The sequence below is a fragment of the Agelaius phoeniceus genome, chromosome 2 (genome assembly GCF_051311805.1).
Source record: "Agelaius phoeniceus isolate bAgePho1 chromosome 2, bAgePho1.hap1, whole genome shotgun sequence".
Classification (NCBI taxonomy): Eukaryota; Metazoa; Chordata; class Aves; order Passeriformes; family Icteridae; genus Agelaius; species Agelaius phoeniceus.
In genome coordinates this window covers 14,902,737-14,928,055 of record NC_135266.1, presented here as the reverse complement: position 1 = coordinate 14,928,055, position 25,319 = coordinate 14,902,737, and the positions used below count along the sequence as shown (strand labels likewise).

Sequence of the window (25,319 nt, the reverse complement as noted above, 5' to 3'; positions counted from 1 at the left end):
TTTCCTAGATAATCTGAATAATCAGGAGAAACAAGCACTTCCTGAACCCTGCAGTACTTATTAGTACATAGCAGAAACTATGTAAAAAATACCATTTCAAGTCATGTGCAATACCATTCCTCTTGTAGAATAAGTGGTGCGAGCTTTGCCCACATTTTGGAGACTTTGTGCTCCATAAATTGTTGTCAGCTTTCTCTTCCAGCCTCAGGTGTTTGCTGTTTATGACCTCACTGCTCCCTGTATCCCTCACTCCATGTGCAACACACAGCTGAGATCAGACTAAAGCCTTCAGTTGAATGGAAGGAAGCCTGAAGAGTCACTTATACACTAAGGGTTAAAAAATACAAGCATGGCAATGCTCTGACTGAAGAAGAGTTATTTTCTGTAATTCCCACCCTCCATTTCTTTTCACGTTAACATGTCTGCTCCACTGACCTTCAAAAATATACATTCCTATGTGACTCCACCACCCCTTTGAGTAAGATCCATGTTCCCCTCATCTCCTATGTCAAGGCTTTAAAATACAGTGGAAAATGCACTGTTAGCAGTGATTATGCACTGTTAACAAAAGTTGCATTTGTCTAAAACTGCTCTGAAAAATCATGAGCTGTATGGCAAAACTGAACAAGATGAGAAAATTGAAATGACAAGTTCACTGGTAGCATTTTTATTCTATTCCTATAACAAGATCTTTTTCTGTAGTGTTTAATCCCACTGGTTTGGTTGAGTATTGCCCATAAAACCTGGGCCAAGATCTTCCATAATGTCTGTCTCTTATAGAGCATTCATGCAGCTGAGAAACAAAGCAAAATTCAATTACCCAAACAAATGTAATTATCAGCACCAGTCATTTATTTTATTTCTCAAACACTACTAGAACTCACACATGCGATATTAGTTCCTGCTTAATAACATCCACTCCTTCACCAGTTTAATTACTGCAGAGAGAATATGCTTTGATTCCTTTCCAAGAAAGAAAGCCACAATATCTATCCAAGGTCATTTTGTATGTTTGTTTTCTGAATCTTCTGAAGAGCCAAGTCAGCCTAGGTTTGATTATTTCAGGAAAGTTCTCTGTAAACAGAGCATTGTTTATATCAAAAACATGGCAAAATTCAGAAAAAAAATCTGACTGAGACAGGAAAGGAAGAATTGGCTCTTACACAGCCTGTCCTGCCCTTGGCTGTGAGGAGCAGTGGGAGCTCTGGCCCAGCAGGATGAGTTCTCATGTAGGGATTGGGAATCCAAACTAAGGAAACTGGCCAGGAAACCAGGAGCACCCATCTTTTTTATCCTGCTTGGAATATCTACCACTACCTTTTCTTCCACTGTGGGTGTTAGGGTCTCATTTATTACTGAAGTTAATGGTAATTAAGATGATTTAATATGAATCAGAAATATGATATCTGTGTTTAATCGTAACCTTTGTGATCAATGTTAGTTAAGGTATAAATTGGATTGTATATTCAAAACTCAGTGTTAAACACTTCCTGTAAAATACAAGCATGAAAATAAAGAATTCAGTCTAAAATGGAGTATTTTCAGCCCTGGGCTGGTAAATGGGTTTGGAATTCCTGTTTTAACTTGCAAGTGTCTTCACATTCAATTTCTTCTTGTTGATAAACCTTCGAAAAAGCATTGTGTTTGAAAACCTGTTCCAATATTGTTAAGCTGTAACAATAAATCACACCACAGGGTGACAGATAGCAGCAAAGTCTTCCAAAGCCTTACTATAAGTTTTCCTGCTGTATCTCATCAGCTCCCATCTAGACAAATACTGCTGGTGAAATCCTGGCTCTCTCTCCTGACAGCAGATATGATCCCGCTGGGGAAGCAGAGCTACACACCTTTAAAACTGTTTATATTCCTACAGATGCCTTGGCACCAAAAGCAACACTATTTATACATGAAGTGTTAGTAAGTGGCCATTTATTTCCATGAATGATCAGTGCATGTCCAGCTGTGGTACCTAAGATTGGCATGTGGAGCTATAAGATCACTTTAAAGGCATTTTCCATTTTATGGCAGGGATTCTCCACCGAAAAAAACAAATAAAAAAACTTTTTTGCTTACCTCCTCCACTTCTTCAGGTGTAACTTCTTTTCTTATATGAGGGTGGCCTGCACCAGGTCGAAATGCTCCCATTGGGATGTTAATATTAGCCTGTGAGAAGGAAATTTGATGCATTTAAAAGTGACTGATAAATGAAGATACAGTTGGTAAATGGCAAAAGTCGAAAGGAGTGGGACAAGCATATAGATATTATCATGCTTTCCAAGCACTTATGCCTTCAATGTATGCATCATCACACCACTCCTGTGGAAAGAGAAGTGCTTTCATCTCCATTTGAAAGAGAGAAAGTGAAAAAACAAACTAGAAAGCTTTTGAATTTCTGCATTTTAGACTAATGCTTTCTGATTTCATTGGACTTTAAAACAAATGAGTACTGGACACTAAAGTGTCTTTAGGCACCTAGGTCTGCTTCAGTTTGGTCAAGGTCAAACAGAAAGTGAGTGCCAAAAGCAATGTTTAAATGTGTAAATCATGCAAATCCTTCAATAATACCCAATGACTGGACCACTCTCCATTCTCTAATGACACCAGTTTTCACCTCACTTAATCACAGGTACCTTAGAAGGGAAGCCTGCCCTGAGTCATCTTAAGCCATAAGTATTTAAAATATGATTTTACCAACAAAATTTACCCACAGTTGCTATGAACTGCAAATACCTGAACCAGCTCCAACACTGGGAAGACCACTGGCCCCTGGCTTCTGCAAACTCCCTCCAGAATGATACCCACACAACTGCATCAATCTCATCTTTTATCTGGGGCAGAAAGCCAGTAGCCATAACATAATTGGGGCTGATAATAGATATCTTAAAAGTAAAGATTTTGGGGAATAGAATAGCACAAAACACTGCTTAGGAAAGAGCAGCTGAAAAGTATCCATTTCCCAATGTGACCCAGCCAAGATTGTTTTAAAAGTCAAATGGCATGATCAACTAAATGCACAATTTATACTTATTCTTATCTCGTGATCTCAGAAGAGAAGCTGCTCCTAGGAAATGTCATCAAAATACCACGACTCCCACTGGTAAAGCCAGGGGTTGAATCAATAATGTTAGGGAGCAGAAGCAGAGAACCTTCCAACAGAGAGCTCTGTTCTTGTCCTTTACCACCTGACTGATCTGCACTAAATGAAGACAAATAATCCCATCCTTCTGCTCAAGTTATGGTCTTGCACATCATGACCCACAGGGGCAACCACAGGAAAATAGCTCATGGTTTTCAGTAGCAACAACTGTTCTGACAGCTGTAATCAAATCACAAGCAAATTAAAAATCCATCTGCCAAGAAATGAATGCTTTTCCCTGTATTCTTCATACCTGTTTCCCATTATCTTATTCATGCAAGATGACACTGTCAATTCAGTGGGGCTGCCAAATATCTGCAGGGTCACAGACAACCAGGTATTTGTTTCATAAAGGTCTTCCACTGGGCATTAGTTTAGATATTGTGAAACTTTCCACCTGCATTCTTTAAGTTCCCAGGGGACAGAGCATTTTCAGCCTCACAGTTCATAACTCTCTTTTTTATTTATGGGTGGAAAAACCCCAGCTTTGCCATTTCTAGTTTTAAGTAATTTCCCTGCCAAGCTCTGGTATCTTTGATTTTTAGACAGACAGCTTTGATTTTTAGAATGGGAAACTTCTCTGCAAACTACAGCTAGCATGGTCATACAAGTTTGAAGAGTTGAAATTTTAAGGGATATCTCTCCTTGTGCTGCACTGAACTTGGACATTCCTTCCCCTTGGAGGCAGCCAAAGCAGAAGCCAGCCTCCCACAGAACACTACAGCCCTTGCATTTCCCACTGTGATTGACAGACCAACTGTGACTAAAAGTGGTTCAGAAAGCAAAAGTCCCAGGTTGCTAATTAAATTCAATAAAACACTCTTTGGTCTGCTTCAGCACCTTCCCAGTAATCTGTGTCACACTAAAGCAGTTTGTACTTTTTTGTCTGCAGTAGGGACATTCATGTCAGAGCTCAAGCAAGAAGTACGCAGTCATGACAAAATAACTTAGTAAAATGTACATCCTTTAAGACATAGTTAAAAACAGTTTGGATCTGATAATACATACTGTAAATTAAATATTTCCAGTATGAAATGAAAATATGACATTTCCAAATAATTCCTGACCATAGGTACCAAAGTCCTGAGCTGTAAATCTCTTAATCCAGAGCTGGTGCTGTCTCGCAGATGAGCAGCTGTGTAATGTGTGTGCCAAATTCTGTACACCAGCATAGCTCTGCAAGGACTTGTGCTATCTTGCCTAACCACTTCTGTTGTTTAAGAAAAAGATAATTTTGTTTTAAAAATATGTTTCAAGACTTTTGTCACCTGTGAGTTGAGATGGAGATATGACCCTAGAGTATCTCCATCCAGTAAAATGCTAAATAGGAAATTTTCTGTTCTAGACTCTGGAAATCCTAAATTTTAACTGCTTTAGACAGACTTTCTAGGTGTGATTGTTATGTTTAACCATACTAATTATGAAAACAACTGAGTTTGCCTCCTCCTTTGTTTGAAAGGCATACCAGATTTAGTGCCATGCAGTTTTTGCAATGACTGGGTAGGTGTGTGCACCAATGTACTCTACCAGGCTCCTTCTAAACAGACCAAAGGAAAAACACCTGTACAAATGACATACTAATATATTGCTGGTTTGACTCAATGGAACTGGTACTTTGAGATTTTTTGTGTGTGTATTCTTCTTTCTGTTTATTAGAGAGAAGGTATTAAGGTTAGGATACAGCTGATGCAGCTGTGCATGAGTTGAGGACTGTTATGGATAAGTCCTTCACAACATCACAGCCATTCCTGGCTGTCCAGATGGATGACTGAGTAATCTGGAAAGAAATTTTTGTATGAATGTATTTAATTTTAAAAAGGAAGGAAGGAAGGAAGGAAGGAAGGAAGGAAGGAAGGAAGGAAGGAAGGAAGGAAGGAAGGAAGGAAGGAAGGAAGGAAGGAAGGAAGGAAGGAAGGAAAAGAAAGAAAGAAAGAAAAGAAAGAAAAGAAGGAAAAGAAAGAAAGAGAAAGAAAGAAAGAAAGAAAGAAAAGAAAGAAAAGAAAGAAAGAGAGAAAGAAAGAGAGAGAAAGAGAGAAAGAGAGAAAGAGAGAAAGAGAGAAAGAAAGAAAGAAAGAAAGAAAGAGAGAAAGAAAGAGAGAAAGAGAGAAAGAAAGAAAGAGAGAAAAAAAGAGAGAAAGAAAGAGAGAAAGAAAGAGAGAAAGAAAGAAAGAAAGAAAGAAAGAAAGAAAGAAAGAAAGAAAGAAAGAAAGAAAGAAAGAAAGAAAGAAAGAAAGAAAGAAAGAAAGAAAGAAAGAAAGAAAGAAAGAAAGAAAGAAAGAAAGAAAGAAAGAAAGAAAGAAAGAAAGAAAGAAAGAAAGAAAGAAAGAAAGAAAGAAAGAAAGAAAGAAAGAAAGAAAGAAAGAAAGAAAAAGAAAGAAAGAAAGAAAGAAAGGCTGGAGAGAAAACAGAACGAAATGCAGAAACAAACAAACAAGAAAAAAAAACCTAGAAACCTCCTCACCCCTACCTCTTGGCAAAGCCAAGAGTGTTTCAAGAGAGAATAAGTTTTAGTCAGAGCTGTTCACAGCCTTCAACGCAGTGAGAAGTGGAGGTCAGCAGTTGTTTCCAGAAATTAACATCCTTTGGTCCTCTATTGCCCCAAACTACTCTTGGGAACCAGTTGCTGCCTTTAACTCTCACACATCTGTATTTATCAGATATTGGGAAGTGAACATTTTTGTCTGTACCTAGTACAGTCAGAAAAAAGCCATTTCAGAGACAGAACACCATGAAACACTTCAGTTAGTGAGGTGCCATTACTTTCCCATTGCTGCAGCTTGATGTACATTCCCCAGGGCACGTCAGTCCTATTATACCAGCACACAATAGCAAAGGATCATAAGATATGAATCACAATGTATAAAAGTAATGTGACACTTTGAGTCATAGTTCTTAGACTGCTCAAAGTGTAACAAGAATCAATTCAGGTGCAAGTCTCCCTACTAGAACCACCTTTGACCCAATGCTTAATAGATATATTTTAAATTTTTGCTGCAATTTTTCTCATTATTCAAATTACCTTTGCAAAAATTAAAGTTTCCTAAAATATTACACTTAGTGGTTAAATTTAATGCATTTTTTAAATGAACAACTGAGGAGCATTGTTTATATTTAGGAGTTGGAAGCCATCCTAGAAATAAAATGCAGCCTATCATTACATCTCTAAGAAAAAATTTTAAACCAATTAATTCCTTAGAAATGTTTGTGTGTACCTATTGAGTTTAAATGGAAAATGTAAATACTTTTCAGCTATTAAAGATCCATATTTTTCCATTAATCCTACAAACATTTCTATAGTCACTGTAAAAGAGGGATTTAAATTTGAACTCAGTGAAATGAAAAGTCTGGCAAAATGGCAAATTTTTTTTCTAATTTCAACAGAATTAGTGTACGGTATTTTGCATGCCTATTTCAGTAGAATTGAGGATGACAATGATGATAAAGAGAATCTGCATTTTCACAGTGCCTTGCATCTTCAGGATCCTGCCTAGCCCCTGGCTAATTAATCTTGATGCTTCAATCCATTAGTATTATCTCAAGAAAACAGAGAACAAAGAAGACTTCAGAAATTCCATTTTGTCTTTCTTAGGTAAGGCAACTTGAACTCATAGCAAAATTTCATTGGAAGTGCATTTTACAAAATACATGATATTTCTGTAAGATTCTTCAGTTCAGAAGATATTTTGGCCTCATGTTATCAAGAACCATTGATAACATGAACTAAACATGTTCTTCATGACCCTACTTCATGATGATGTTGGGATAATTCTTCAGCTGTTTCTTTTATAAGTATGCAACAATCAACTCTATCCTTATAAGCAACAAGTATGCAACAACAAACTCCATCATCCTTCAATATATCATTGAAGAGGTTATGTGGCAGACAAGAATGTTTCAAATTAAAAGATCTGTGTTTCTCTCATTTTCCTTTGGCTCCTAAATAAAATGCTTCTTAAACAATTATTTGAACTTGAGGCTTTTTCTCCTTAAGAAAGCAGACATGAAAAATTTCACAACACCCATGCTATCTTTTTAGCCTATAATTCTCCCAGCATTATATTGGGTTTGTGGAAAATCTAATGGTTGCAGGAATTATTTTTACTTAACAGTTATGCAGATGCATTACCATATTTTGCTTAGATGATCCTCCAAAAGCATAATCTAACACTGCAAAGACCATGCAAACAAGTGATTAATGGACCTATCTGATCCAGTTTTTCTATCAGCTCAGATCAAAAGATGATCTCCAGGTCACACTTTTTCAGTGCTTTCATATCTACTAAACTTTTCACTTGAACAGAATAACCCCAGCTAGCATTCTTATGGTGCTCTGTCTGAGTAAAAATGCAGTCTGCCAAGCAATGGAGAATGAGATTTATTATTTTATTATATTAAAAACATAAATGCTATCTCTTACCTGAATGGCTTTGACATGTGATGCTGGTTGTTTTGACATTTTTACGACAGAGGCTTATCCCTGCAAGCAAAATTGGAAAGTGTTACAGGCTCTGACATTCTGATAGCTGTGGAAGATAAGCTAGAACTTAACCCACGCTGCCTCTTGACAGGCATCCATTTCATCTGCCCAGGTCCTGTTTCCATCTCAGTTTCCAAGCTGCTTAGTTATTCCTTCTGATATCAGGAGGAGACAGAACACCTGAGCTTCACCAATTAATCTTTCATAGCCACAAATGAAGCTATCTCTTTCACATTAAAAACAATAATGAGTAGAGATAAGGAATCTCTCAAACCTTAACAGCACTGTAAAATGAGTAAGAATTAAAGGAAGCTTTTGAGGATAAACAGTGTATGATTAGCCCAGTCACAGTATGTATGTGGGAATCATTAGAACTTTCAGTTTAAGCCTTCTCTCAAATAAAACATAACTTGTTAGAAAATATTGATAAATGCAGACATAACCATTTTCTGACTCAATCCTTGCAAATCTTTAATGCCTGTGGACTGAAAGTTATCAAGATGGTCAAGCAGAAAAGTTCTTCTTGACAATTGCTAGAGCACAAAGTAGCCTCCCTTCAAAGTTTTAGATCATATAGATTCATCAATTTTCTTTAGCAATAAGATCAAAAAGAACATATTTTTCCATATAATTTTATGCAGGTGGAGAAATACAGACTGATACACTATTAATATACAATAGCAAAGGGAAATACACCAAAGTAAAAAGGAAGAAATTTTATTAGATTATTTGAAACACCATCTCAGCCTTTCATTCGTTCACTGAGAAGTTACATTTTAACTGGACTAGAGTTTCATCAGTCTTGTTATTTAACTTTTACAATATAAAGTAAGGCAGTAATTCTAAAGGCTGAGAAATTAATTCACCAGAAAAGTCACTGATCACCACTGAACTACAGCACATTTTTGATACTGTATTTAATCTTAGATAGGAAGGGAAGTAATGAGAACAGAAATAAATGACTTAGGAGAGAACAGCAGAAATACACTGAGAAATTAAAAGTTTGTGATGACTTGGGTACCTCAGAGTATAACTGCCATATGAGGCAGTCCCCAAAAAAACCAGATGAGTTGTAGGTTGGCTTCAAATTGGATTATCAGCAATATGAGCCTGAAATTGCTTTGCTGGGACTGACTAGAAGATTTCCTCCTGCATATTCTCACATCAGTTTTAAATCTGTGTACGATGCTGAGCAGAATTAAAAATACAAATGACCTGCCATTAGAGGTCTCCCTCTGGTCACACTCTCAGCTGCAAAAAGTGGTGTCCAAACCAACACAGCATTCAGTCAGAGGTCAATCATGTTCATAAATTGTTTGGGTTTAAATCGCTTCCACTAAATTAATGAATCAGAAAAAATCCCACTGTGCAAAATAAAACCAGCATTCTTTTAATGAGTTTTATATTGTGGTTTTATATATACAATCTTCAAATGAGAAGGAGTTTTAAAACTTCAGAATTTATTTGAGGGGATGCAATCTCAGCCACTGACATTCATGACAAAATTCAAACATATTTCAAAAACACAAAAGGATTTACTACACTCTATCTCCTTTATTTTTGAAACTCTTTATTACGGCTATAAATAACTGTTCCATTGATTAGTGACTGTATTCCAAAATAAACACAAAACAATCCCCCAACTGACTGGGAAGATAGGAATCATAATACAAAATGTTTAATTATTTTTTAATCAAATTCTCATCTTTCTAATCAGAATGAAAAATGGAAACAAAAGCACATTTAAAAATGTTTAAATAACATTAAACATTTTGAAGCACAGTGGATCTATTTCCCAAACACTGTCACAAAGAAATTCTTGCCAAGATGTACCTCATTTTGCATGCCTGTGCATTGCAAAAACACCCACACACACCTCTTGGGCCACTTAGAGATAAATGGCAAGGATTTAACCTGAACCTCGGCTCTGAAACAAGCCCAGCACTAGTGCTCCTCAGCGAGGTGCTCTGGGTTCACAAGCAGTCAGTGCTGGAAATTACTGCAATCAGACACCGGTTCCTAAAGAGGGATGCATGATACAATTGTGTAGGACTGCTTTTGGAGGAGGTGATTTTCCTAGCAGACCGTGCTGTCCTCATTACCGCCAGAGAAATCAGGACAACAGCACACTACTGAGTAAAAATAGATCTCTGGCTCTTTCCCCTTCCCTCCCTTCCCTGAATTTCCTTACAGAGCAATATTGACCATCAATCACAGGAAAATAAACCTTAGATTACAGAAGCATCCATTACAGAAGTGATAAGTTAATTTTTATCAATTCCTTTGTTCTTTCACCACGTGTCTCAGAGAGAGAGTCAAGAGTGCTGCACTGATTGTATTAAGTTATTTCTGGTATTCCAATCAGCTCTGCAAACTTGAAAAAATCCCACTTCACCCTCATTTCCACAGCAGGATTTCACATCTCTGGCAGGCAGAGAAATGCAGACACGCAGCCTGTATTCCCTGGTGTCTTTTTGGCCTCCCCACACCTTACCTTTTACCTTTTATGGGCTGCATGCTGAGCCAAACTTAGAAAGCAGTGGCAGCATTAGTTCAATTTGGAGCTGGTTTATGGCAACCTTCCCTTGCAAATTCCCTTGATTTGCAGTGAAAGTACTCACGAGCAGGACTACTTGTGAAATATAGGACTACTGCAGGGGAATAAATGAGTGTTCTGAAGCAAAACTTTGCAAAACAAAGGAACCTATCTTCTGTCTCTTGGCTAAAAATAATTTCTGACAGAGCTGCAGCAAAATAATAAGCTGATTTATTCAATTTGCTTTAAATACGATGAGATATCATAATGCCATCTTTTGTAATGCACACAAGAGATGTACAGTAGCACACAGACAACAGCAAGAGCCCTCCCCTGTGCCCCAGCTGGAAGCTGTCCTCTCCCCCCACTGCATGCACAGCATCAAGCACAACGGGCATTTCGGAGACAGAACTGCAGTGTATTATCTTATTAAAAGACTTTGACAGGAACTACACAACTGTGAGACCTAAGCAGTACAATGAAAGAAGAGAAACCCCTACTCTGCAGCTTTCAGCCTGTTACACAAAAACTTACTACAAGCTCTAGGCAAATGTGGTCACATTTTCCGTAATACATACACAATAATCTTCGTTACAGCTGCCTGTTAAACTTAGTGAAAGAAACCTCTCTTACATCAAAACCATAATGTAATATTTTACTAACTATAATAAACATACAGGAAACAATAGCCTTCTGCCTATGTACTACAATATTCAAACTTATACACACTTCTTATGAGTCATGAGGTATTGAAGTGATTTTTATTTTAAATTTTTAGATCCCCACAGACTATGAAGTAATAGCGATCTGCTCTGAATACTCTGATACACTGCATGAGACATTAAAATAGGCAGAAAACCACAACTATTGTAGTAAACTCACAGCAATTCCTAAAGAGTTTTCATGAGGGTCTTTCAAGATTTTAATTGACCCCTTCAAGAGTACCTAACTTATTTACTTATATAAAAAAAGTTCCAAACCGTCAAGGGAGTAGGCACACCTCCTTTTGATGCTGAAAGAGGTACCTTCTTCTACCAGCTGAGGTATTGAATGTGACCCTTTAAATGTGTCTGAAATAGCTCCGATGCTTTCAGCCTGGACGGCACTGAGTGCTGCTCCAGGCTGGAGTGGGACTCAGCAGAGAAGCGAAGTGTAAAAGGGAATTCCTGTCATAGCTTCCAGTTGTTCTTCCTAAATATAGAGTTTGATTCACCCTGTAACTTGGTCCCCTGTGACACTTGACCATGGTAAAAGCAGGGCTCAACTGTCAAGCAGGAGGTGTTGAAGGAACACACCTTTAGGTCCTTTTTCTGCCCTCCCTCTCCCTGTCATTCCTGGCTTTTCCCAAGTGCCAGGCACACAGTGGTAGCAGGTAACACAGAACTCCTCCCATGGCATTTGGGGCAGTGTGTGCCTCCCTATGCCACAACACAGAAGGAAATAATTCTGGAGACGTAATTATGAAGAAATCACCTCAGAGGAGCTATCTAGGGGAGGTGAATGAATGACACACCAACATGACCATATTGCTGCTGCTTTGGGGGCAAACTCATCCAGCAGCTGCCCTGGGGTGTCAGCAGAGCCTTCCCCCCGTGCAGGACAGCCCTGCTCACCAGGGAGGCACCAGGGAGGGCTCCTGAGCCTGCGAGGCCATAGTGACCAGCTGCTGAGCCTGCAGGCATGGGGATGAAGAAAAGCCAAAGGAGGAGTGTGTGTGTGAGAGAGAGAGAGAAAGAGAGAGTTGTTATAGCTCATGTAGGAAGTAAAACATTTCATAACTATGCTCATGCTGGCTGGAGTATTGTCTTAGTGAGGGCTACTGATGGAGGTCTCACAACAAGTCATGTGTGGGGCATATCCTCAGGTTTCCACTTGCAGAAGTGCAAATTCCTGGTCATTTGTGCATCTTCACAAGAATGAATTTCCCTCTTCCTCACTCCTCTGCTGTACCTGATCCCCACTGGACCCACAACAGTAATGGTGACAAGAGCAGTGTCATTATGGGCAATAACTGTCAAGGATCTCCCTTGAGTTTAACTCACTTGACCAATGACCCTTTTAATTTCAAGTATCTGAAATAGGAAGGTGACCAAGCAGGCTGCTTCATTAAGCCTGTGACTCACTCTCCACTGCCCTCTTTCCCAAAAATGTTGTCATCTGGAAGCTGATAAAGCTGATGACTTGCTCTGGGAGATTGCTGACTACCTACAGCCACCCCCTTCCCAAGCAGCCACAAGAAGATGGATGACACAGAAACAGGCACACAACCAGGACATGCATTTGTGTAGGTCAGGACTGATGGATGTACACACAGCCATCAGCTCGTTCCAAGGACACCTCCATTCCTCAGATAGGCTGATTATGCCTGTTGCCAAAGATTTTGAGGCAGGAGAGGACTACTGCACTTGAAACATGGAGGAGTTCCCAAGAGGGCTCACAAAGCTGTTCCTTGGCTAGAACAGAGCAGTCTGCAGTCAGTCAAAGGCCCTGCCTTCCAGGTGATTGAGACCACATTAAAACAAAGCCAGACTCAGGTAAGTGACTTTACATACCCCCTTCTGAAGGTTCATATTTACAACAAAAGTACCAGAAGGCAATGGAAGAGGCAATGTATTTTTGTAACATGGTCCTGTACATTAACTTATTTCAATTTATATTACAATAGTAATATTACAAAGTAGGTCTTGCAGACATGGTTCTTTCTTCCATGTGTCATTAATTAAGCAAAGGTAGGCCATTGTTTAAATTTTATAATCTCTTCATCTTGCAAATATGCCTAAGAAATATCAGCTCAACACTGTTCCCCTCAACAAATTTTCATAGCGGTGACAAGTAATTCAGTAGTTTTAGTGACATGTAAACAAGAAAAGAGTCTGTCACCTACCCAACACCCAGTAACTATCACTACACCTGAACTGTATTAAATTGTGATGATAAAAGGAGTAAACTTAAATCTTATCACTAAATATCAGGAAATGCAGATCTGAGTAGATTTTGAAGGGAAAAATAGTCAGCATTATTTTGCAGCATATCATTGTCTTTGAATACCCTCTGGGATGCACGACCCCGTGACTTGCAGATTCATCTGGTAAATGTATGCAGCAGATGAATTAGCAAGTAAATAAGGAGGCATATGTGCATTTCACATGATGGATTCAGTGTCTGGCAAGTTAGGGCCCTGTACATTGACACACATGGCATAAAATTATTATGTCTTGTGTAGAGAAATCCAAAACATATAGTAGAAATGCATTTATTTGAAGTGTAAAATCCCAATATAGTTAAAAATAGACTTTTGTGGCATTGCTAGAAGCTTGTCTAATTAATATGCTTCCTGGCACAACTTACTAGTTTTGAAAGTGAAGTTGATGGTTAACAGAAATGTGTATGTGTCTTACTTCTCCACTGAGATATTTCACTGCATAATGTCAGAACTGTTTTTTAAAGCTGTCACTACTTAATACATTTACGTAAATGTTTTGCTTTTTGAGAAACCTCATGAGCATAGATAAACTTCCTGAGCATGCCAAAAGAACTTATTTTTCTATTGTAGTCCACAATGTCTTAGTGTAATGCAAACAGTGTAATACAGTTGAAAATGCAAGTCCATACATAAGAAGTCCCAACCTCAGCTCACTTGAAATAAGACTTCCTCAAAGTAAAAAGTTAAAAAATACATTTCTGGAGTTTTGCTTATGGGAGTTTTACCATATAGTAACAAAATATTACAGATCTTTAGAAATGCAAAACTTTGCTTCTCTGTCTTAATTTTAGCTCCATAAATTACAGTTTATTATCAGGGAAGAATAGTGGGCCCATGATATCATGTATTTGGCTAATTAATTCCCATCTTTATCTTCATTTGAATTTTTTATGAAGAATACACAAACTAAAGTTGCAGTGTAACTAGTATAACTATTCTCCTCAGTCAACACACCAAAATTACTGGTCAAGAGGTAAAAATAAGAAACCTGCTATGAGACAGATTTATCAGAGGACTTATGCAGAGGATCCTGAAAAAAACACCCAGATTCACCATCCATTTTTGTAAGTCACTCAGGTTTTATTTGTATTTTTGGGCTCTTTCTCCTTAGTAAAGATGCATCCATGTAATAAGGACTTGGCACATAGACTTGATGGAAGGCAGAGACTTTTAGCAATGGTACCCAGTCACACGCAGTCAGACAGAACTACAGAAATTTAAAATATGTGGAGCTATCAATTTTACCAGGCATCACAAACAATTCCTATGCTTGATTTTAACAGAAAGCAACTTTGAATCCTTGATTGCAGAAAAAGTATCAAACCTCAGTGATTTTCTCAGAAAAAATATTGTTTGAGGAAGTATCATCTACTGGTTGTATATGTCTTCCTATTTTGCCCAATCTCTATTTCTTAATATCAAGAAAAAAAAATCAAGCACTTGCTCTTGAGTTTCTACTTGTATAGTTATGCCAACAACAATAACAGCAATTTATTTAAATAATGAATGACATAAAATAGCATGCAAAAATGTTTGCTGTTATCTAGTAGGCAAGAATTCAATACAAAACATACCTAAATTAGCTGATTTTGTTTCTGTGGCATTTCTGGGCAACTAAATATTAATTCAACTCCTGCATACTCTCTTTCTTTTCCATAGAAAAGCATGATGATTATTATCACAGACTGTTCTGTAGAGAAATAATTAGTCTTGTATTAAGGAGATGGTCTCATTAAAGGCTCGCAGTGACCTTGCTCTGAATTCCAGAGTTACAGCATCATTAATAGTGTTGTTAGCATCATCTACCAATTTGTATTAAGTTCTGAAAACTGACTTATGAATACAACCCATACAAATTCTAGAACATTGTAGCTTTGACCACTATTACCCAAAAGCCATATTCTCTGTTGCTTGGTACTGTGTAAAATTTCTAGTTATCCAAATGTTTTCAGTAACCAAAAGATGATGATTATGATGATGATGATGATGATGATGATGATGATGATGATGATGATGTACAAGCAACAATTTTTTTTCCCACTTTTCTCCTGGTTAAATTTTAACCAGTATATCTGGCAAAGCTGGTAGCATAAGAAAGAGCACGGCTAATGTCAGATTTTGAATATGAAATTTAAATTACATGCTGATTTTTGTAAACATCCTGTCTACTGTAATGATTCAGAATTATTTGGAAAAGAAACAAAAAACATGACACTGCACCATCAGATACTGTTCTCAGCAAGCGATTTTGACAAAACAGGAACTGACTAAATCACTGTTGAAACTTTCAACAGAGAGACTACTAATTGTTTTCACAAATCAGGATAATTCAAGTAAGCATGTACTATCTTTTTCAATGCCATCACACAAGTATTTGATGATGCCCATCCCCATCAGCTGATCATATCAGTTGTGCACTATTAGATCTTGTCAGATTAAGACCTTACCTGACTGCAGCAGGGAATTTTGCTGTTGACTCAGTACAGAGATATATATGAGAACTAGGTACAGATGTACCAGAGGACTTGGGAACTCTGCACCACAGAAAGTACCTTATTTATCTGTCGTGATAAAGCATGACAAAAAATTGCGGCTATGGTCCCTCTGTGAGCGCAATCATCTGAAATCTAACAAAGAGAACAATGATTAAATTCTGATTTCTCATCTGAATGGTATATTGAGAGGAAAGAAATACATGTTTGAGACATTAAAAATCTGTCTGGTAGAAAGATGCACCCAGAACAAGATGAGGAAATGGGCTGGAGGAAACAGAATTTCAAGGACAGTATAAATAAATTAATGCCTTTAGATAAAAAGTTACCAAACTCAAGTACAACTGCACCAGCCTGCTGAATTATATGTGATTTATCAGTTGCTATCTTTGGTTTGTACCTGTTGGACAGAAAATAAAAGATGAAAATAGTTAAATCATGGGTGTGAAGATTTTTAAAGTTTGAATCAATATCAGGACACTAAGCTTAGTTCTCAAGAGTCATAAGGAAAAAATCCTTACCTTGTCACACCTCCAAGGTTCTGAAAAACTAGAGCCATTAAGAATGACTGCTTTCCATGGGGAAGATATTAATAAATCTACTAGTCATACCTATCTATGAAGTAGTCAAACATGATCTGTCTTTAACCTTATTTTTATTGACTCAAATTTACTACAGAAACATTTTTCAATTATCTGTGGCCTCCTGCCATACAAATATTGCAATGTTCAGAGAGAAATTGCCAAAAGAATTCAGTGTTGGCACAGAAAGACAAGTCCTCCAGCTGCTCCACTGGGCAATGATGTTTTCAAACACAGTATCAGACCTCTAGGATCAAAAAGTGTTTCTCTTAGGAAATTACACAAAGTAGTTTTTTAAATCTTCACATCTTACTTTACACCCATGTGAATTAGAGTTGTGGACAGGAAGTATCTTCTATACAAGGATTAAAAAAAGCCTGGAAAAAAACTATGTTAGGCTGTTGCACTCCATCTCCTCTGGCTGCCTAACACAAGCTCTTTAAAGTACAGCTCAGTTCTCAAGATCTGGAGCTAAATGTGATGCTTGAAAATCATTTGTCTTGGAAATTACTTTTGAGAACCACAGGCTGCTCTATTTCCTGTGCCAACCAGCTACTGATAAGGTACTGACTATACTCTGACTAGAGTGTCCATGAAGATGTTCCCTGTTTTATTGCAGCCAACTCTCAAACTATTTGTTTTTATTAGTAAGAAAGGAAATGCTCTTAGCTTAGGCTCCTAACACAAAGTGGTCTGTGTAAGGCAAACCCACAGTTTTGTCATGGATAGGTTCACAGGTGCTCTGGCTGACAAGGGGCAGAGTGGATTTGTAGTACTGGGACACCAGTTAAAATTAGTTTATCCACTGTGTGCAGTGCTATGTAATCACAAAGCTGCTCCCCTCTGTCCTTGAGGCAGAACAAAGCCAGTGCTGGTTTAACTGAGTGCTGTGCTGCATGATGAAGCAATTCAGGAGCTGCTTCAGCCATCTGTGAGTCCAAGCGAACAGTTCTGGGGATATCCTCACTGGTTCATCCTGTGCTAGACATTCCTATTGTTCAGAACAGCCAAGTATCACATATGCACAGATGAATCCAGACTGAATGGGGCCCTGAGCAACCTGGTGTAGGGGGAGGTGTGCCTGCCCATGGTGGTGGACTGGAACTAGATGGTTTTAAGACCCCTCCCAACCCAGCCCAACCCAATCTATGCTTCTATAAAGAGAAATGTTTCAGTCTTTAACAGTCTATGAAATTATGAACTACAGACTACTTTGTCTCAAACTGTTACCTCACTTTTGTGGGAACTCAGCACATCGTTCCCGATGTCCAGAGATGCCAGGAGAACCCTTGGGGGTCTCGGAAATCCTGGAATGTTGCCAAGAGTGTTTGGTGGCTTGATTTTGATCCATCCACAGAAGTGACAGCAGTTTGAGGACATGAGAATCACTTTAGAGTGAAGGGTGTAAAAGGGACACATTTAGAGGGTGAAATATAAACTTTAAGGTTTTTGCTACAGGGGGGTTATGGAGACAAGATGGAGGGATCAGGGCGTGTCTCGTCCTTCTTTCTTCTCCTTGTCTTCCATCTCCTGTGGTGATGTTGGCACTTGGGGATTGGTTTATGGTGAAGGTGCACTTGCTAACATGGGTGAAAAGTATTGGAAAATAAAGGTAAATATCATGTACGTAGATTTTAGTATAAAAAGACATGACCGCCTCGTGGGTGGTCAGAGTGCCTGTGGCTGCCTTGCAGATCAGACCTCTGTTGGGCAGACAGAAAATTTTGTAGATAAGAAACAATAAACAATCTGAAGACCGAAAAGCTGAAGAGTCCAGACTCGTCCTTTGAAACGCGTGCCACCCAAGAACCACCCTACCTGTGTCGGGGCAGAGACAAGACAGCCGAACCCGACACACTTTGACTTCCTTATGCTAAGGGCACTTCTTTCCTTTTCCCTTCCTTAGGGTTTAAGGCTTCCCTGCAGGTTTTGAAGTTCAAAGTTGATAGGTCTAATGCTATCATGTGCATTTATTCCAGGTTACAGTAGGCATGAAACAATACCTGTTAGACTGAAACGATTCAATTTATTTTACATTCTGCAGTAAATAGGGGATTGTGTCCATTGGGACTTTGCAGGTAATTTAAAGCAAAAAAAAATCTCTCAAACCTTGAAACAATTTTTTTCTATTATGCTCTTTTATGATCTCCTCCTTCACCAACTAAGCCCTTGATTTCCTATCATTTAGGTAAACTCACTTTCATGGGTAGATTTTTAAAGTTGTAAAGGGCTCCCAACATAAGAGCTAATGCTGAATAGCTGCTCTCCAGTAGATTTTCCTCATGTATAACTTCTAAATTTTTAAAGAGGATGCAAGCATGACTATAATCTAAAAATGGTAGCATAAGCCTGAAGCTAATTTTTTTATGGAACTGTATTCTAGAATAATATTCAAGCCACATCTCTCAAGTTCCTCCATTTCTTTTGCTTTTCATTGATGCTTATTTGTCCTTGGAATGCAACAGCTTTGGGGGACCCTCTCTTAGATGGAACTCGAGCTGAGATTTACCTAACAGAGTTAACACAGAGGGGTAAATGCTGCAAACTGACAGCAAGTAAGAAAAACCTATAATTTGTTTTGCCATAGATCAACACTGTGAAACAACTGGTGAAAAAGCATGTGCAACTATCCAGATTATTATGCAAAAAATAATCTAGTAAAGGCATATTTCTAGGAACACTTGTGCTTTACCTATGTTTTATGTGAATAGTGATTTAAGAACAAATTTCATTTGTTTTAAGAATCAAAATCCCACCTTTCCTGCAAGTATTTTTGGTAACCAGGTTAAATACTGCAAACAAATCTTGAACCTTAAACAGAGTATTTTGACCTCATTTCTATTTAAATAAAGCAAGACTGTTTTATACTGTAATTGGAACATAAAAAACACCCAAACCAATAAAATAGTGTAACATTCTGATATTATCTGATTTAAACAGAGCAAAGATGAAAGGGTATTTTTTATTTTCTTGTTTGGATTTCAGTTTAAAATATCACATATATAACCTATCTCCATAATTCCCACTATCTGAGTTTCTCCCCATCTTGAGATTTTTTTAATACAATATTATTAGTAAGGTAATGAAAACATATTTTTCCTTCATACTTTCACAACCAAGGCTATACATGTGTCTGTAATGTGCCAGTCTCTGTATGTCTCCCTCCTGTGTCTCAGATTTCTTCTTTATTCTGATCTCTTTATTTCCTCCAGAAGCAATCTCCTAACCTGCAGAAGTGCTAAATGGACCATCTATTTCATCTTTTCCCTCAGATTTCTTCTTTCATGCATTCTAGTCTGTACTTTAAATTCTCAGGTAGGTTTGGAGGCTCATCCTGGAAACATTCCTGTACTCTGTGAAAGCACCCCTTCCCTTTAAGTTACAGTGGCACATAAACACTTGCAGAACCACATTTCATCCCAGCAGTCCTTTCCTGTCCTTAGCTCATCTCTATGCACAACAATCTAGAGATGAAGACTATTCAGAATATATCTAAAACTCCTTTTTCTTTCCCTGAGGCTCAAACACTTATCCAATCAATTCATGTTCTGATTGTAGGATCTTCAAACTGGTAAAATTCACAACCTCTCCTCGACAAAATCAACATTTTAGCTGATTTTAGGTCTGAGCTTGTGATGAACTGCAATTGGGTATAATTTCCCCGAAGCCCTGCAAACCCCTCTAACTTAAGAGTTTTTGATAGTGCTGTTCAAGCTAGTTTTACTTTTTATTATGCAATAGGTCTTCTATGGTAATATCTGAATAATCACATATCTACTTCAATAACAGATCAAAGTTGAAGATATTAATTATTAGACATATTGTTAATTAATCTCGAGATAAATGTATTTACCATATCAGAAAAAGATGCCTATGATATTAAATCACTAATTGAACTTGAATATCTTAATTACTGTATTATTAACAGATTCTATTAGGTATTTATTTGATAAATTATACTTAATCAGTAGTATTGTTTATGAGAGAAATTTTTTTCCTGTCTAAGCTTTTTGCATGAACTTAGATAGTCTTGTATGATGACTGATGTTTAACCTTTTCTAACATTGTTTGATACTTGCCCTGTTGAGGTGCAGCCATGCCCTCCCCTGAGCACTCCTCAGCTGTGACTCCTGACACTGTGACAGCTGAAGGGCTCTGGAACAGCGTGGGGACACCGTGCACTCGCATGGTGACTGCAGGGCACTCTGCTCTGGCCACTGCTTCAGCTGAATACCAGCTCTAAACAACACCAAGCAGGGGGAGAATGCGTATCAGGATCTGTGCTACCTCCTGAACCATTCTAAAGTGGAAATCTTTAATCCTGAATACCTTTGCTTTGAAATGCAACCACTCCGTGTAACACATCACAGTCCACAACAATTTAACTCCATGGGAACAAGGATAAACTTTGCCTCTCTGCCTTGGGCAAAACACCTGCTCAACTTACCCAAGTCAGAACTGGGGCTGGCAGTTCGCTCAGAACTCATGGAACTGTTCATCCATCTTCTGCATTTTAGAAAATTCTTATTTTTGTTTGTTTTCTTGAGATAAAATTTCCCAGCAGTAAAATATAGACTGTGTATCTTATTTTCATTCATTTTTTAGTTGCACTTCCAATTTCTATGAAAACTTAATAAAATTCAAGTCTGTATTTTTATGGTATGCTAACTGAATGTAGAAGCAAAAATACAATGATGTTACAAAAACCTGGTCACCAACTGGTTTATTTAAACGTGTCCATTTTAGTTTGCTTTATTTCAGTGAGGATATGACACTAGGAAAAAGTACTTGTGTTCACAACTGTTTGAATACAACTCCACTCCATTGCTTCTGAAGACCACCACTGGTTTATAGTCTGTATATTTACATTAAATTCATGTTGGTCTATGGAACAACTTCAGTTTTCAACCAATAAGGTGTGGAATAAACCATATTTGCATAATTTATCAATGATTTGATAAAATTTGTTAGACTGAGAACCACTGCAGAAGAAAATCATTACCAGATCTCAATATGCTGTTACTGTTTGTAAGTCCTTTTAGATGCTGGGGACATCCCAAAGTCATCGATGAGAGTGCCTAAACTCAAATTCGGTTGCATGCAGGGCTGGATACACTTCCAGTAATTCTTCAGCTTTTACATCCAAATGAAGTTCTTTCCAACCTTCTTAAAAGGCATCAGTCAACATGGATGGCTTCCATCAGAAAGTGGGGTTGTTAGAATGATGGAAAATCTAAATGTAAGAGGCAGATAAGCCCTGAACTGAGATGAAAGACAAAGGAATTGAGCAAACAGAACAAGTGAAAGCCAGCATGCACTACTGGCATCAGCTCCTGCTCTGTGCCCACAAATGCCAATGCTGAGAGGCTGCCCAGGGCTGTTTTCTCTCACTTGCTGTGGAAGTCAAACACTGTAAATAACAAATGCCTCCTCATCCTCCTCCTTTGCTTAGTATTTTTATCTAATGCCACACAGTATGGAACATCCCTTTGGTTAATTTGGGTCAGCTGTCCCAGTAGTATCCTCTCCCAGGACCTTGCCCTGACAGAGAGAATGTCGCAGGGACAGCGCTGATGCCGTGCACACCCAAGAGTGGCACCAACACCTCCGCAGGCACCGATGCAAAGCCGTGAAGGAAAACGAGCTCCGTGTCAGCCCGACCCAACACAGGCACACGGCCCGAGAATTAGCGCTGAACGCGGCCTGGGAAGGAAACTCGGGGCCCAGGAAGCATCTGCTTAAAAGTCGTGCTCCCAGGCAGCCGCACAGAAGGATTTTGTTGTGCAACCAGGTCGGTGCTAATTTCTGACAGAACGTCAACGCTTAAAGCGAACGCCGTTACTCTCTCGTTACTGAAGCGCTTCTACAATGAGCTTTCATCTTGCCACCACGAACGACTTTTATTCTTCCGCGGAACCTCCTGACCGCTGCCAGTGGAGCCCTTCCAAAGAACCACTTGAAGAGGCAGAGGAGGGAAATTTAGCCAGAGGAGAGGGAACCGCCCTCAGCCCCGCGGCGCCCTCCTCAGCCCAGCCCCGCCCCGCCCCTTGGTCCTCCCGCCCCACTGCGCACGCGCCCCGCCCTAACGCCCCGAGCGCTGCCCCGCGCCCCGGCCCGTGACGTCATGCCGCCACCTGCCCTCGCTCTACGCGCCTCCCGGAAGTGTCCGCCCGGGCAGCAGAGCCGATGGGAGAAAGGTTCCGGGCCGGTTGGGTTCCGGGGCTGCCGCGCTGAGGCGCGGCGCGGCCCGCGATGATCCCGGTGCCGGTGGTGGTGACCGTGCTGGGCGGCTGGTGCGCCGTGTACCTGGCGGACACGCTGCTCAAGGTGAGGGCCGAGGGCGCAGAGCCGGACGGGGCCGGGAGGAGGCAGCGGCAGCCCCGTTCCCCCCGCGCCGGGCCGCCCGGGGCCCCGCTGCCGAGCCCGGGCTGGCGGAGCGGCCGCGCCCGGGCCGGGCCCGCTGCGCCCCGCGGGCTCTGAGGTGATTCCGGCCCCCGGAGCCCCTCCCGCCCCGCGGGCCGCGCAGCCCCAGCTCCGTTCCCCCGGGGCTGCGCTCCAAACGCCGCCCGGGAGAGTGCACGGGCTCCGGTCTGTGCTAAAGGACCGGGACCGCGAAAAGTTAGGGAGAACAGCTTTTAATAGACTGCTTAAGCGGCTCCGTGGCAGTTTAACGTGGTGTCTCGAGTTTATTATTAACTAAACCTAACATACAACCTTGTAAGTTTGCGGTGTAGATTATGTGCCTTATAATGATGATTTTCCTAAAAAATGTAAAAAGCAATGCATATTTATTTCTTTTGAATGTCTTTAGTTTTACTGGAGAAATTTGAGACAGAACTCTATACAAATACTTTTTTAAAGAAATAAAGTTTGCTCCTTGGAGAGTATTAGGAGACTCATCCTTTTCCTTCTGATTTAGAGGGGAAGTTTTAAGAAGAAAATACACCAAGACATCATTTGTTAAATCTGGGATGCATCTGTGCATGGCTCAAGTTTCATTAAGTGGCGTGGCATTGTTTTGGGTTATTTTTTTTGACAGATTCAGATGATTTTTAAGACATGACCGAAATTGCAAAGAATGCATACAAAGTAGGCTGTGTGCTGGTTAAATATGAGGGAAAATGAAATGAGAGGTTTGATCTGTAATTCTTAATTTTACAGTCCAGGAGCTGCATCTGGTTCTGCCAAGGCGGATAAAGCTTAGTGATACGAAAGTACAAAATGTGCATTTTGTCACTCCTGTAAAATATAGGAAGAAATACAAGAAAATTCAGGTGCTTAGAAAACTTGGAGAAGTGTCTCCCCCTGCAGCTAATTGGAGAGCAAATGTAGCTCTGTTAGTGATGAAAGCTGGTAATTGCAAAATATAGTCTGTACATAATGACAATAACAAATGCAGTCATTTACCTGAAGACTTCTCAAATTTTCTTGCAGCAAGTCTATATTAAGTATTAAAAAAAAAAAAAAAACCAAAAACAAAACAGCATTGTTTTGAAAAACATGAGGTTAGCCAGGTACCAGAAGAACGTGGTCTGACTGAAGGTCAGCCAGGAGGCTGCTGCTTCTCTTTTGGCAGCAGCTTCGTGTCTGATGAAGGCTCCTGGGCTGTGAAGCAAGAACTGACCTCAGGTAGTAGACCTGGTGTGCCATGGTGTTGAGAGCATTTGCATCTGAGATTCTGAAGATCTCTTTCTGCATTAGACCATAAATTCATTTATTAGACCATAAAATCAATAAAATTACTTCTGTAAATAAAGAGAGCCACTGCATTTCTTGCTGCAGTAAGGGAAAGAAAAAAAGAAACTCTGCACTGAAGCATATTGAAGCCTGATTTATGTTGAAAAAGAAGGGGGGGATGCCTAGAATTCTATAGCAAGCCTGAGAATCCAGGAGTTAAATTTTAATTCTGATCTTTTAACTAAAAGTTGACCAAGGTTATTAATCCTCAGGAATTATGTGGGAGCTATTGAGTTTCAGTGAACTTACTGGTAGATTTCCTGTTGTACATCTCTGTTGTAGGTTTCACTGTGAGTACCACAGTTGAAATAGAATTTGGATTAAATAACCAGATTTATATCATTAGGAAGCTCAGGTTGCTTGTTTTTCTGCTTGTACTGTAAATCTCCACCACAGTCACAACCCAAGGCTGCTAGCAATCACAGCAACATTGTACTGTTTAATTAATTGTACTGTTTAAATCTCAAATTGCTTTCAGTGTAATTACACCAAGAGGATGTACAGAGCATGAGTGAAAAACAAGGTGGGAGCACTTTTCCATGTGTGATCCTGTTGATATTTTTGGCAAGAGAAGGATGTGTGCTGTAACTTGCAGTTAATGTTTATTCTGTAAACCTGTTCAATGTGCAATATTTTTTGCTCAGTTTGTTCCATTACTGGTTTTGTTCAGATTTTAAATATTTAATTTTGGCAGTTTCACTCCTAGACTACAGTATAGAAAGTGTAACTGTGTATAAATGTATTTTTGCACAGCTAAATCCACATTTTATAATATTGCTAGAACTAAAAGGTACATTTGTGTCAGGAAACTTAAAGCTATGCCAAATCAAGCTGGAATTTTGAATGTTAAGTCCCCCTTGTTGCTCCACATTGTACCACTGCCACCAACGTTTTCATTGAAGCCTGGCTTCTGTAAGAGGGAATCACTCAGACCCCTGAATTCCTTCTCCCCAGCATCCTAAGTCATCACATTCCATTTTGCCTGAAGGATCAGGAATGAGTGATCATTCTGCTGTGGGAAATAAAGGATGCATTAGACACGTTCAGTCGAGGTTGGCTCTCAGCTTTTAAGGTCAGGAAGCTAAAATGATTCAGAGCTCTTGAACAGATTTTGCCAGCAGAGAAGAATGTTAAGGACTGCTGCTTGCTGTGGAGCTCCTGGAGTGTTTAGCAGGTGTCCAGCATTTTAAAGGCTGCATAAATAAATAAGTGCTGCTTTTATAGTAAAACTAATCTAACAAAGATCTCTTAGATCTCAAAGAAGCAGGGCCAAGGCCTGTATGGAAGCAGCTTGAAATGAAGCATGCCAGGGCATGAGGGTGTGTGTTTAATGTGGTGATCCCACTGAGATCAGGACAGAAGGAGCAAAACTTTGCA

General features: G+C 39.3%; 2 protein-coding genes and 1 long non-coding RNA gene across 6 annotated transcripts in view; 1 reads left to right on the top strand and 2 right to left on the bottom strand.

The window, feature by feature from the left end:
• SMPX (small muscle protein X-linked) overlaps positions 1-10,251 on the bottom strand; it is a 41,617-nt gene extending 31,366 nt beyond the window's left edge. The window contains exons 1-3 of one of the 2 annotated variants that reach the window (XM_077174690.1): positions 10,115-10,251; positions 7,554-7,613; positions 2,074-2,163 (exon numbers count right to left, since the gene is read on the bottom strand). In XM_077174690.1, coding sequence (XP_077030805.1) covers positions 2,074-2,163; positions 7,554-7,592 — 129 coding nt within the window. In that variant the 5' untranslated portion in view covers positions 7,593-7,613; positions 10,115-10,251. Of the gene's footprint in view, positions 1-2,073; positions 2,164-7,553; positions 7,614-10,107 lie in introns of both variants that reach the window. The other variant, XM_054628332.2, reaches the window with a different exon arrangement.
• Positions 10,252-20,913: 10,662 nt separating this feature from the next.
• Positions 20,914-22,476, bottom strand: LOC129134984 (uncharacterized). The gene is made up of 2 exons (XR_008536251.2): positions 22,340-22,476; positions 20,914-21,438 (listed from the first exon to the last, which is right to left on the bottom strand). It is a non-coding gene; the product is annotated as an uncharacterized LOC129134984 (long non-coding RNA).
• The window catches only part of MBTPS2 (membrane bound transcription factor peptidase, site 2), a 41,774-nt gene continuing 38,848 nt past the window's right edge, over positions 22,394-25,319 (top strand). For all 3 annotated transcript variants that reach the window (XM_054654802.2, XM_077172408.1, XM_054654804.2), the window contains exon 1: positions 22,394-22,532. In XM_054654802.2, the coding sequence (XP_054510777.1) occupies positions 22,458-22,532 (75 nt within the window). In that variant the 5' untranslated portion in view covers positions 22,394-22,457. The remainder of the gene's footprint in view (positions 22,533-25,319) is intronic.